The sequence below is a fragment of the Erpetoichthys calabaricus genome, chromosome 12, assembly GCF_900747795.2.
Source record: "Erpetoichthys calabaricus chromosome 12, fErpCal1.3, whole genome shotgun sequence".
NCBI classification, from domain to species: Eukaryota; Metazoa; Chordata; class Cladistia; order Polypteriformes; family Polypteridae; genus Erpetoichthys; species Erpetoichthys calabaricus.
In genome coordinates, this window is record NC_041405.2 from 129,777,693 (window position 1) to 129,791,763 (window position 14,071).

General features: G+C 37.9%; 1 protein-coding gene across 2 annotated transcripts in view; it reads left to right on the top strand.

Annotated features, from left to right (window-relative positions):
- Window positions 1-14,071, top strand: part of il12rb1 (interleukin 12 receptor subunit beta 1) — a 47,661-nt gene that overhangs the window by 5,435 nt on the left and 28,155 nt on the right. Inside the window, exons 2-4 of one of the 2 annotated variants that reach the window (XM_028816182.2) lie at window positions 10,275-10,337; window positions 11,662-11,788; window positions 12,304-12,470. In XM_028816182.2, the coding sequence (XP_028672015.1) occupies window positions 10,275-10,337; window positions 11,662-11,788; window positions 12,304-12,470 (357 nt within the window). Of the gene's footprint in view, window positions 1-10,274; window positions 10,338-11,661; window positions 11,789-12,303; window positions 12,475-14,071 lie in introns of those variants that run through there. The other variant, XM_051934634.1, reaches the window with a different exon arrangement.

Genomic DNA, 14,071 nt, shown 5'->3' on the forward strand with positions numbered 1-14,071 from the left:
TGTTACTGTGTGGGGAACTAGCATAGTCTGTGCATGAGGCTTAAAGAACAAATGGCTGCCTCCCGAGGAGGGCATTAGAATGCAATGAATCTACATTTTTGGAAAAATCAGTGGTTTATTTTCAGTGTCATGCTCAAGTTCAGTAAGCTTTATATTGAAAAATACATAATTGTGTTTATATATCACAGACACATATACATTAATTTTAACATTTTGCATCTGACGGCAGTTGCTTTCAGCCTTTTTTTAACTTCTTATGCTATATATGATTATATCACTGTTATGTTGATGACACACAGATTTATATTCTGGTGTGCAACTCTGCAATGAATTGTGCAGTTGTCTTATAGAACTAAGATCCTGGGTGGCTGATAATTTTCTTGATCATATTCCAAATAAAACAGAAGTGCTTATAGCTGGTCCTGCAGCCAAACCTCAAATTGGTTTTGAACTTCTTGGCTCGCTCATGGACTTTGCAAACCTCAAGTTCAGAGTCCAGGGGTTATCCTTTTGAGAAACAGATTAATTCTGTGGTCAAGAGTTGCTTTTTCTAGCTTTGTCTTTTAGCCCAGGTTAACCCTTTTTTAAAATCTCCTAGGGCGTCTTGAGAAAGTTACTCATACTTTTATTTTTTCTTGGTTCGATTACTGTAACTCATTGTATTATGGGATTAGCAAATCCCTGATACGCAGATTGCAGCTGGTTCAAGTTTGCCTCTGTATCTGTAATTTTAGCCTCTTTATACTGGCTGCCTGTTAGCTTTAGAATTCATTTTAAAATTTGTTGCTGGTTTTTAAATCACTATATGGGTATGCTCCTGTCTATTTATCCATATTGTACGTTATACACCAGCCTCTCCGAGAGCTCAGATCTACCGGCTCAGTTTGTCTCTTTTTGCCCCTCGTACTACGGTAAATGCAAAACTAAAGAGGACAGAGGGCTTTTGCATCTGCTGCACCTCATCTGTGGAATTCTTTACCTAATTAGGTTAAAGAGGTCCCCTTCAACTGAACTGTTTAAAATGAGATTGGAGACGCATTTCTATTTTCTTGCTTTCCGTGACCTTCAGTGATACTGATAGTTTCCTCCTTTCCGTCATTTCTGGTTGTATTGTGTTTTTTATTATATTTTATCCTATGTATTTTTTATGTTTATTGAATGTTTTATTGTAAAGCTCTATAAATAAATTGAAATTGACACACACACACACATGCGTGTGTGTGTGCATGTTTGTGTGTGTGTACAGGTCTGTTATTGTACTTATATTATCTGGTGGACTGGTACAAAGTGAGCTCTACACCTGATATTTACCACAGTTTAAGATTGTGGAATATTTATCAATATTTATTGATGCTGTTTTTTGTATTGTTTTATTTATTAATTAGTGTATATAACAAAATGGAGCCATACAGCATATTAGGATTGTTCATGTATTTTTCATTTTTCTGTGCAGTAAGTACTTTCCTCATATTTTAACCCGGTATTTCCCACACGTGGTCCTGGGGACCCCCTGTGGCTACGAGTTTTTGTTCCAACCAGCATCTCTTTTGAATTGGACTCTTAGCCTAATCAAGTTAGTTGTTATTTTCCAGTTTCTTTGTTTTGGGAACAATGCAGAAACTACAAAAGCAAGTTTGTTAAATTAGTTATATGGGGATCATGTAGTTTTCTTTTTTTACTTTTTAGCAATATTCTCATTCTGCATTTCCATGTGTTCTGGTCATTTAATTCCGTTTTTACTAATTGTTGGGTCTGACGCTGAAGTAGTTGCAGCCTTTCCTCATTCAGTGTCAATTGCTCTGCTTGTTTTTACTTGTCATTATTGGGATACAATGAAGGAAGCAAACTACCTGGAAAAAGGGTAAAATAACAGGAAAACAACATCAGAGAGTTAAAAAAATTTTGTGTAGCAGAAATATTTCTAAATGTCTTCTAAATGTGAAAATCATACTGCTGTGCTTTTCTGAATGCATAATAATAAAAGAGAAACAAAAAACAATCTGATTAAAAGAGATTATCACCAATTGTGAATCCGGTGGGAACAAAAACCTGCTGCTACAGGAGGTCCCCAGGACAGAGTTTGGGAGGCACTGCTTTAGTTTATAATTCCTATGACCTCCAAAGGGGTTTGAGAACAGATACAAGTTATAATGACAATAAACATGAACTTAATTAACAATGTAAACTTTTGGCTTTAGCCTCTACTGTAATTGTGCCGTGTAATTTTTTGGTCTCATTTCCACAATGATTTAGTGTATTGAGGCAATGTACCAAGAGAACAAGGAAACCAAGACACGGATGATTGAATGCAGTACCCTGTGGTTTCCTGATCAGTGTCACAATCATTTCTAGTCGCCCAGTTGGTCTAATTTCCTGTAACATGAAGGGGTTAAACAAAAAACTAAACATCCTAATGTAAACTGAGAGTGCCAAGTGACAAAGTGGTGAGTCTCAGTACCTGAAATATCACACTGATCTGATCTACATGAGTCTCACTCTCTAAAACCCCAGACGGGTGATGTGCACACGATAACAAGTTGTTGGCAGAAGATAGAATCTTGTGGGCAGAAGACGATTCTTGCATTTGTTTTTCAGGTTCAATTTCATGTTGCTGCCATGTGTCTGCAGATTGAGCAGCAAAGCACAATCACTTAGTTTGTCCACAATAAGTAAATGCCCATCAGTTGGTTCCATTCTGGACCTCACAACAACAGCAACATTTATTTATATACCACATTTTCATACAAATGATGTAGCTCAAAGTGCTTTACAAGATGAAGAAACAGAAAAAAGACAAAATAAATAAAATAGAATTCGGGAACACTAACATAGAGTAAAAGTAAGGTCCGATGGCCAGAGAGGACAGAAAAAACAAAAAAACTCCAGACGGCTGGAGAAAAAAATAAAATCTGCAGGGGTTCCAAGGCCATGAGACTACACAGCCCCCTCTAGGCATTCTACCAACATAAATGATCTCATTGTATTCAGGGTTCACATGGAAGAACTAGATGATGATGGTCATGTGGACTTCTGGCCTTTAATCCATCAATGTAGGGACATCACGGTGCTTTGATTAGGTGGTGGTGGCACAGATCGCCACCACAGAAAACCGGAAAAAGAACATAAGAGAAAGTAGAGGTTAGTACGGATTATGGAGCCACCGGGAATGATATTGATTATTAAATGCATATACAGAGTATCAGCATTAAACTGAAATGAAGCTATGAAAAAGCCATGTTAAAATAATGAGTTTTTAACTGTTTTTTAAAGTGCTCCACCATATTAGCTAGGCGAATTCCTATTGGGAGGCTATTCCAGATTTTAGGTACATAACAGCAGAAGACCGCCTCACCACTTCTTTTAAGTTTAGCTGTTGGAATTCTAAGTAGACATTCATTTGAAGATCTAAGGTTACGATTTGGAGTGTAAGGTGTAAGACATTCTGAAATATAGGATGGAGCAAGATTATTTAAGGCTTTGTAAACCATAAGCAGTATTTTAAACTCAATTCTAAATGACACGAGTAACCAGTGTAGTGACATTAAAACTGGGGTGATGTGCTCAGACTTTCTTTTTCTAGTTAAGATTCTGGCAGCTTCATTCTGCACTCGTTGCAATGTATTTTTTTGGTAGTTCTGAGAGGAGTGCATTACAGTAATCTAGCCAACTGAAAACAAAAGCTCACCTCATTGATTTCTGACCTTTTTCTGGAGATTCTCTCAACAGCTCACTCACACTTGTGATTCAGAGCGACTTTAGACTGTTTATACTTAAAGCTGTACAAGGAGTCTGAACCAAAATGTACAGTGGGAGGGCAGTCCTTTGTTGTAATTCTGGTTTTAGATTTAAATGTATTGTATAGATGACCATCATCTCACTTTAATATTAAATCATGAAAAATGGCAAATTCTACAATGTAAGGGGGTTGCAAAGTTTATGTCTGCTAATGCTCGTGAGTGTCCTGTGATGCGTTGGTGTCCCATTCAGGTTTAAATTTCCTGGCTTGTACCCAATCGGCAGTGGCTCTGTATAATACCAAATTAAATTAATTAGAGCCAAAACGAGGGATGAAAAAATAGATTTAAAAAAAAAAATATATATATAATAATAAGAAATTGACACAAAGTGTAAGCAGACAGACATTCAGTGCACTAGCAAGCACATTATCGTCATCATTCCAGCCATGCATTCAGTTTTGGACCTGCTCCATCCAGCTCAGCCTATCCTGGCGGCACACTCACACAAACTCATGCTTAACTCACACACTCGGCCTTAGACAAGGGCAGTTTAAGTATCGTCAGCTAACCTAACCTGCACATCTTTGGGACATGAGAGGAAAACTACACCAATCTGGAGAAAAAAATCGATGTAGACGTGGGTAATGACCAGTCTGGGTCCTGGAGCTCAGTGGGAAGTGTATCATCCAGCTATATTTAACTAGTGGAGCACGAAGACCTCTGGTCCTCAAATAAAAGAAAACTGAAAGGTGTAAAGCCCACCAATGTAATGACAATTTTCAAATGGTAAGCACCATGTCCTGGGGGAATATCAATAAAGGCCACCATGGGTGGCAAAGGGAAGGAGTTGTTGATAAAATCGATGTGTTTGGTCTTCAGTTCAAAGGGAATGGAAAAAAAACTCTGATGTAATGTGGACATCTGAAACCAAAAACAATTATTTTTTGGTTGTTAATAACAATATATTTATATAGCACCTTTCCCATGCTCAAGGTGCTTAAAACAAAATGATATGAAGAGTTTCTGCATAGAATAATAAACAAATAAATACAAGATATACAAAAGCATTAAACAGAATAAAAGAAAGAATAAGCCAGAGTAATAATACTAAATTCAGTACTAAAAGAAATACCCGAAAAATCACATAAATTATGATATAACACACACACACAAATTACCCTGAGCACCTGGACAGAGAGGTAAACTGAAATAAGGGGCAGTTTAAGGTAAAAGCCTTCCCGATCAGATGAGTTTTAAGTTATTTTTAATAGAATTAGCTGAGTTAGCTGATCTAATTAATTTAGGGGGTCATTCCAATGTTTGGTTGCTATACAACTGAAGGCCCTGTCACCCATTGAGTGCAGTTAAGTGTGGGGTACAACAAGATTGCCGGAATCAGAGGACCTTAGTGGAAAGCATAGCAATGGAAAAGGTCACTGATGTAGTCTGGTGAAGGCCATTTAAAGCTTTATAAGTTATTAATAGTATTTTATACTCAATCGTGTAAGACACAGGGAGTCAGTGAAGGCGAAGCAGGATGGGTGTTATGTGCTCGCTATTGCTGGTCTGTGTTAGGAGTCTTGCAGCAGAGTTTTGAATCAACTGGAGATGTCATCTATATGATTTGAAGGGGCATCTACCAGTAGAGTCATCCATTTTTTTAAGCAGTTTTTTGTTATCAGTGAATCAACCTCAAATCACCTTTATGACATTTTTGACAATATACTACTATTGGGGATACCCTATACTAGGCCCCCTACTGTAGATACTTTCTGTTGCTCTTTGTTTACTAACAGAATAAAAGTTAAACCATAATTAAAACTACAAGAACTGATAGACATCAGAATGCTTCCACAAGTTCAGAAGTACTTCCTCAATGCTTTTACACAAGACCAACACTGTTGTAACACACAGTACTTCAAGCATTTGGTTTAATGTTTCATCATATTCCTTCATTACTTTGTCATTTCGTTTTCCTTGCTGTTTTTTTTTTCTTCCTAATAAAATAAAGTTCATAATTACTTTTACTCACTGAAAAGAGCCGTCATCCATTAGTCTGTTTGTATCACATTCTAAAAAAGAGCAACTCCATGAGCTAAAGAAAACAATCAGAGTTCACTGTGATCTATCATAACCGCTCCATTGTGCAAATTGCATTTTGTTTATAAATTCATTATGTAATATGCTTATTCTAAAAAGAGATTTACCCTGGTTGTTCCAATTATCATATTAATGGTGATATGCAGGTGGGCAACAGTGTTGGCTGTTTCAAAAACACAATGCTGTGCATTTCACAATGATTGTCACGTCTGGTGTACACAGTAAAATGAAGTGCACGCTTGTCCAAGTGTATGATGGTGGCATGAATGTCATTGCGTAGGTGAGATCACTATAGATATTGATTGGCAACACTGCATAAGTTATGAACTCAGACATTTCTCAGAAAATTGTGTAGATAAAAAGGGGGGGAGTGTCTTTTGTAAATGCAATTTGATGATGACAGAAAAAGACGTACTGTACAATTGAAGCTGTCATCTAGTGAGGCAATGAAATTGTTATCACCTAGTGGTTGAGGAAAGAAACAATGTAGGAGCTGCTGTCTTTGATGACATCCATGTTTTCAAAGTTTTGCAAAAATTTGCAGCCCAATGACAGCTCAAAACCTGCCTAATGGCATTGTAGAAGAAAAGTTCAGTGGATGTCGTCTCTTCATTTTAGACTGCAATACTCTATATAAAATTGAAAAAGTGGGGGTGGGCCCCCAGGGAGTTTTGAGGGCAATGAAGAGCAGGGGATTTTTGGGGGGTGGGGACATTTATATAATACAACATTACTTAATTCGTTTGGGGCTTGATTTGAGTACTGTGGGTACACTTGAAGAAAAAACGCAAAGTGCCAATTTGAAATTTTGACCAGCAGAACCCTTTTAAAAATCGCTCAATTTGGCTATTGGCCAGATGACATCGTGCTTTTGCCAATGCCTTATGGATGCTGATCAAATCATCTCCCGCAAAGCAGGATTAGAATTGTAGCTTTAGTGATAGGATTGCCACAAGGGTGGAGAAGAGATGAATATATGCAGGTGAGGGAGGAGTTGTAAAGATTAAACATGTGTTTTGCTGGATGAATTGCATGAATCTGACTGGTCAAGAAATGGCATAGTTCAAAGATAGTTTTTGTGAAGAGGTTTTTTGGTGGACTGATATTTTTGCTGGAATCACTGAGACGTTAATAGAGGCTAAAAATAGACCGTGCTGGGCCTGGGGGGCCCCCTTGATTCCATAGTGTATGGTTGGGTGTAACAGCTGTGTGCAGCAATGAAATCCTGAACTTTTGTAAGAAAATGAGGAGAGATGTCTGTATCTAAACGGCAATGTATAAAAGTTTTTGAAGCTGTCAGGTATATGAGGGGCCAAACAGGTCACATGAACCAATATAGCTCATATGAATGAAACCAGTACTGCACGCACGCAAACCAATGAAGTATACATAAAAACCAATAAGGTTCTCATGTAAACCAATAGATTGCGCACACAAATACATGATTTATGGCCTGTTTGGCCTCCTCATACAGGTGTGTGTGTGTGGCATTTGTTTTTTGTTTTTTTTGTTTTTTTGTCCTCCAATTCTCATTTAAAAACAAATGCACTGTGTCCCTTAGTTGATGTGTCTGTCATTGGTGTTTGGAGTGTGCCTCACAGAGTGTATCAGTGTGTTTTGTTCTGAGAGTTGTTTGCGGACTGTTGTTGTTGGACTGTTTCAGCGTGGTGTGCCTGCCACTCAATTCTGTTTGCATTTCCTTCCAGGATGTGTTTGCTGCGACATCTTTGAAGGTCTTGAGAAGGACTCTAAGCTAAGTTTCGGGTCTGGTGAGAGCCAGAAATCCATATTGTGGGTTGCATGTGTGCCATGGCTTAAGAGGTTGATTGACACCAAGATCAAGCTTCAAGCCCAAGAGTGCATGAATTTTTGCATTACAGATAGACAACCCTTACAATTATATCTCTCTATTATAAAAGGAAATCCTGGGCAGAGACTTTTTCAAAGAGGTAATTTCAAGTCCTGTGAGATGAAACTTTTGCTAGGGGATTTTATTTTTCCAAGTCTTGCACTCCTCTCAACCATATTCAACCATGCACACAGTCCAATCACCTCTCATTTGTGTGAATGCTTTTGTCAGACACACTTCCTGCGCCCTCAGCTCTTATACATTTTTACGTTTTCCTCATTTTAAGTCATTTATGAAAAGTCCTCCATTTCATCCTTTAAAGACGCTTTTCTGGATAGAATTGCTATACATACAATCTATTCATTTCATTTGTAATAGTCCATTTCTGGACAATAATTCTATACGTTCTATATGACACGTCAAAGACTAAGTGGAAAAGAAAAGGCAGAACATTGAAAAGAGGCCCCAAAGCATTGGAGAGAAAATACTTCAAAAAAGAACAATAATAATCTAAGTGCAAATTCGGAAAATAAGGAAAGTAATAATCAGCCCGGACTAAGTGGGACTGAAAACCTAGCAGGCCCAAGCGGGGAGGGAAATAAAAGACAAAGAGTAGAAGACAAAGTAGAATGTCATAAAGAGGTACAAAAACATTGGTGTGATACACATGCTGACCAGGTTAAAGATTATAAAAGTAGTAAAATTCGAAAGGCACGAAAAACTGATAGTAAAGATCGCATTAGCACTAACAAATGGAAATTATTACTCGGTGAAATAACAGAACAGCGAAAAGAGATCGAATATATTGTTCGATTTAAACTTTAAGTCGGAGACTTGTAGATCATCTAATTCGTGTTGCCATCAGGGAAAAGTAGTGTTTCTTCCCAATAAAAAGGCATATCTGCGAGAATTAAGATTGGTTATTTGGCGTATGTTTTTACTGAAGTGTTACAGTAAAAGTGTAAGTTTAAAAAGTATTTGCGTGTTTAATTTCAAAGCCAAACAGAATGAAAATGTATAACTCAACGAATACCTCTAACGCAGCATGAAACATAATTTTCTTTCAATTTATTATGTTTTACTATTTTTTACTATGGTTAATTAATCGCTGTATTGTAAAATACAATAGTTCTATTATGCATATGTAACAGTTCCCATGAAAATAACAATCGCTTTAAATTGTACATCCAGTTACTCATACCCAGGAGTTGGCGAGTGAAGCGAGTGTGTGTGTGTATATAAATAAATGTGAAATAAATAATCACTATGATTAGAAAACATTATAATGAAAAAGTAACCACTTAGAAGTATAAAAAAAAACCTATTTCCATGTTTACTTTTACTTAAAAGTGTTTTTTATAAGAGAAATCCACCTTAATATAAGGATATGTCTGTGTTTCCATCTGGTTTCTATGTCTGTCATTCCAAAACATGGGGCACCACAAGCATTTTTAGAAATAAAATGTACAGTATTGCATTTATCATTCCAACAGATGGTTCCTCACAAACACCAACACTGCTTTTTCAAATCCAATATCAAATGGCATGTAACAGAGACATATACATTGAATAACACACTGCAAACATTAAAGCTGAGGTCTCAACCCATTTTAGATGACTATCACAGCTAGTAAATTTATGAAGTGAAAGATGTTGTCCTGCAACTTGTGAATGTGTCCCTAACTATTAGTGCTCAAAAGATCAGAGGCCATCACAAAAGCAAGATGGTGCTGCGGGACAACATATTTACTTTTAAACACTATTAAATACAGTACTCTAAAACAATAAAACCTTTAAAACAAAGTTTTAATTATTTTTAGAGATCAAGAAGAAACTATAAAAGAATTAAAGAAAACAAAACCCCACAGAGTTTATAAAAAAAAAATACATCCGAAAAAAAAATGTCAGATAAAGACACTGGGATACTTTGAGAGGCCGACAAAACTTGAGGCATCCAGAGCTTGAAAAAAGTAATTCTTTTGATTTTCAGTCAGACCGTGACTAACGGGGTGCATATAACAATATTCAGCAGTGCTCCACGTGTACCCAGATGGCAACTAACACAGAAAGAGTCTTTGACTACTGACCACTTGTCTTCCTACCCTTTGTGTTCTTAATATATGTGTGTGGCATTTTGATGGAGACCAATATTTGATTTTTTTTTTTTTTTTTTTTTACTTTTGATAACAATGTCATTATATAATATAATGGTGTGTAGCTATGTGAAAGTAAACTACCACTCAAATTATACAGACCATTAAGCTCCTCAATTGATTTTTATTTTAAAGTTCAGTTTTTCCTGTCACTTTATTTTCTCTTCTGTTTGTTCGTCAGATGACTGGTCGCTTCCGTCACCTGGCAGAGACTGACACTCATGTCCTGCTAATTTACTGTACTCCTGCCTAGCACTGTGCAGCTGGTAACTGACAACAGCTGCCCCTATTCTTTCATCTTTCATAACTATAAGTTATAGTTTCTTTCTTCGGTCTTTTTCTGCTTCATTCAGCCCTGTTGTGTGCATAAATTCATAAAACCAGGGTACTTCTTACTGTACTCCATAAATCTGACAGATGGTTATTTCATTTTAGGACAAGATCAAATTAACATACCTGATTGCCAGCATCCTTCTGCAGACCCCTCTGACACTAAAGGTAAATGTAATTTTAATTCAGTTATGATTTTAGAGAACACTTTTATTTATGACTGATTGGCCTGGCACCAGACCCTCTATTTTCATCTTATCACAGTAAGGAAGCTTTTTTGGGCAAGTATATGCTGATGCACATTAGTCCCTGACCTGGGTCCAGAAATGGATTCAAGACTGAGGGGCTAGCCCAGGACCAGCTGGATGTATTACATCTCTTGACTGGCCTGGGTGCATCTAGGAATTCCACTGGAGAAGCTTGCTGATGATAGAAAGTCCTGGTTATGCCAGCTCAGCACGTTGCCATTACGAATATAATCAGGGACAGTGAAAGGAAAATGTTAATGATGACGACGTTCATGCTCAGAGGTGTTGTGGGGGTGGGCTGCAGGGACTTAAACCTCAGAATTAAGGTGCGAAGCCCCTGATCTTTCAGTTCCTGATATACATGATCAATAGTGATATGCCCCTGATCATTTTGCCCATCACATATGTGTTCAATTTACTACCATTACTTGAATATACATGAAACCCCAAGAGGACTTCCATCCCCCCATAACCCCTGAGCTCGTCAAATTTATACACACAGTTTATTTACATGAAACCCCAAGGATAGAGTTCCTTAGTTGTATATACATGATTTACTTGCACAAAAACTTAAGGATGATGTCCCCCCACACCCTGCTCCTCAATTTTATCTACTTGCACAATTACTCAAAAAATAAATGGGGGGATCACCCCTGTCCACTCTTCTAATTTATATTTGTGTAATACATCACATGACCATCCTTTGCAGTTCTACAAATCCTAGAAAGGCCCCTGTTTATGCCTACAATGGGGGGTACAGAGTCCTCACAGACGTCTTGGTTTAAATCCCAGCTTTCTCTTATTTTTTTCGTTTTCAATTAACTGGCCAGTCTAAGTTGTCCTTGTGTGATTAATTCAGAATGTTAGCACAACTGTGGCCCATGATAGACTTGTAAGTAATCTTGCTTAATGAGGTGCTGCAATGAATGAGTATCCCATCCATGGTTGGTTTTCTTTTTGCACCCAAGAAGGGCTTCTCCCTCCATTATACCTTATTAGAGTGAATTTCCTCTCATAATGTACACATTAATAAAAAGAAAGCCTGTAGAATGTAGTGCTGTAGCAATGTAGTGATGGCACCAGGAGAGACAAAACGGCTCAGGATTTGTATATTAAAATGTTCCAAAACTAATCAGTTGAGAAAGAGTGTCTCAAGGAAATTATCATTCAAAATATACAAAGGCACACTAGAGGTCTGTTTTTTTCAGTCTTTGAATGTTAATTTTTTTGTTTGTTTGTTTAAGAATATGTTTCAGAAGTATTTTTAAATGCTTGGTGCTATAAGAAGACAACAGATATCAATGATAAGTTCCTGTGTGGCTGGGAACCGAACTTGGAACACCCTGGAGTCATGTACACAACACACTACTGGTAAGTCAAGATGAGTGGTCTGTGTATGTTCATTTGCTAAACCTCTGATCCACTACAGCATTCAGGACATCTGGACCCTCCATCAGCACTGAAGAGCTCAAGGAAGGGAAGCCACCCGGGATGGAATTCTGGCCTTTCACAGAGCACACACACTTACAAGCAGTCATATTGGAAGTCGCTGATTGCATCTTCCAACAAACCACAATGTGCCACCAGAAGTACTCCCAGGTCCAGTTTAAAAAGAGAGAAGAAGATAAGAGAACACATCGTTTTTAGTATTGAGCCAGCTTGTTGGATTAAATATCCATCCATCCATTCATCCATCGATCCATGCATCCATCCATGTTTTGTAGTTATGGGAACATTTGTGGTTCTGGCAATTAATTTAATGTTTTCTTTGTCAGTGTAAAAATGTATGAAATCTCTATTTTAAATGTAACTAATGTAGCGGCATGACTATTGTGAATTATGATTTCAATTCAGAATAAATGACCTTTCTTTCTTTCCTTTCTCAGTATAGAAAATTATGAGTGCTACAAATCAAACCCCATGAACTCCACATCCTGTCACATTTACAGGAAGGACTTGCTTAAAGGCCATCTAGTCACATTCTGGGTGAAGGCCTCAAATGGGAAAAAGAATTTTACATCTACTAGCTACACATTCACCTTGGAAAACAGCAGTGAGTAGCTTTAGCTAATGTCATTATGTGAATCTGTAAAACTATATAAAATGAAGTAGATTATGTATCATGCCAGGTTTCTTTTCTATACGAGTGTAAGGTGCAAAAGTTGTTTTTTTTTCCGCTTTGAAGACCTAACCACAAGCTTTCATAATAACTATAAGAAGGTCAAAGTGACATAATACTAGACATTGTGAAATCTCTTCTTTCATACTGAATCTGAGCTGTTCACATTAACCCCATGCAAGCATTTCAGTTCAGCTTGTTGTCTTGTGTGTCCACCACCTTCCACTCTCCATGAATATCTGTTTTCACCTGGATGACCTTTACTTGGGCGGCATGGTGGCGCAGTGGTTAGCGCTGCTGCCTCGCAGTTGGGAGACCTGGGGACCTGGGTTTGCTTCCCGGGTCCTCCCTGTGTGGAGTTTGCATGTTCTCCCCGTGTCTGCGTGGGTTTCCTCCGGGCGCTCCGGTTTCCTCCCACAGTCCAAAGACATGCAGGTTAGGTGGATTGGTGATTCTAAATTGGCCCTAGTGTGTGCTTGGTGTGTGGGTGTGTTTGTGTGTGTCCTGCGGTGGGTTGGCACCCTGCCCGGGATTGGTTCCTACCTTGTGCCCTGTGTTGGCTGGGATTGGCTCCAGCAGACCCCTGTGACCCTGTGTTCGGATTCAGCGGGTTGGAAAATGGATGGGTGGATAGATGACCTTTACTTTCAAATAGGATTACATTTCATCTTATGATAGTATCTTAGCTCATCTTTTCATCCATTATCTTCACTCATATATTACATTCCATTTTGAGTCAGTATCTGAGCTCAGCTTGCTGCTTTTTATCTTCGTTCATCCATACTCGAGTGAGTCTCTGCACTAGGCTTACTGTCCTTTATGTCCATTCTTGCCTTACCCTCCATCTTAAATGAGAACGTGAGTTTCATTTTTTTTTACTTTTCCTTTCATTCATCCTTGAACAACTAAGGCACTATATAAATAAATTGGCTCATATAATAATAATAATAATAATAAAAATTATAATAATAATACAATCTACTCACCTGTTGCATTCATGCTCATATGTCACTGAACTTTAAATGAATTTCAGAGTTTGGCTTGTTGCTCTTAATTTTCATTCAGCTTTTGCTCTTTACCTTCATTGGATTTCAGAATGTGCTCCACTCTCTTTAATGTCCCACATCTTGAATACCTTTGAGACGCAAATCCTGAAGTATATGAGGCCTCTTGTAAAAGACCACTTGGCTTGCTTTTTCTGATTTTTCCATTGCCTTAATACTATACGGCCATCCCTGTTAAAGGGAAGACTCATGGCTATATAGGGGGATTAGCCTATGGCGTCCTGGATAACAAACTATCTGTCAGGCAGACCACAGTTTGTGAGGCTCCAAGAACTGTATGAGTGACGCTAGAGCTTCACAAGGAGCAGTTCCGACACTTTTCTCTTTACTCGGTCAAAATATAACATCAAGTCATATCAAGTGCAGTAACTCTCAGATAAATTTGCACTGATGGGGTTTATTAATAAGGAGGAGACCGAAAGTAGGAATCCTAGGGAGAACTTTGTTTCTTAATGGGAAGACAATTGTCTG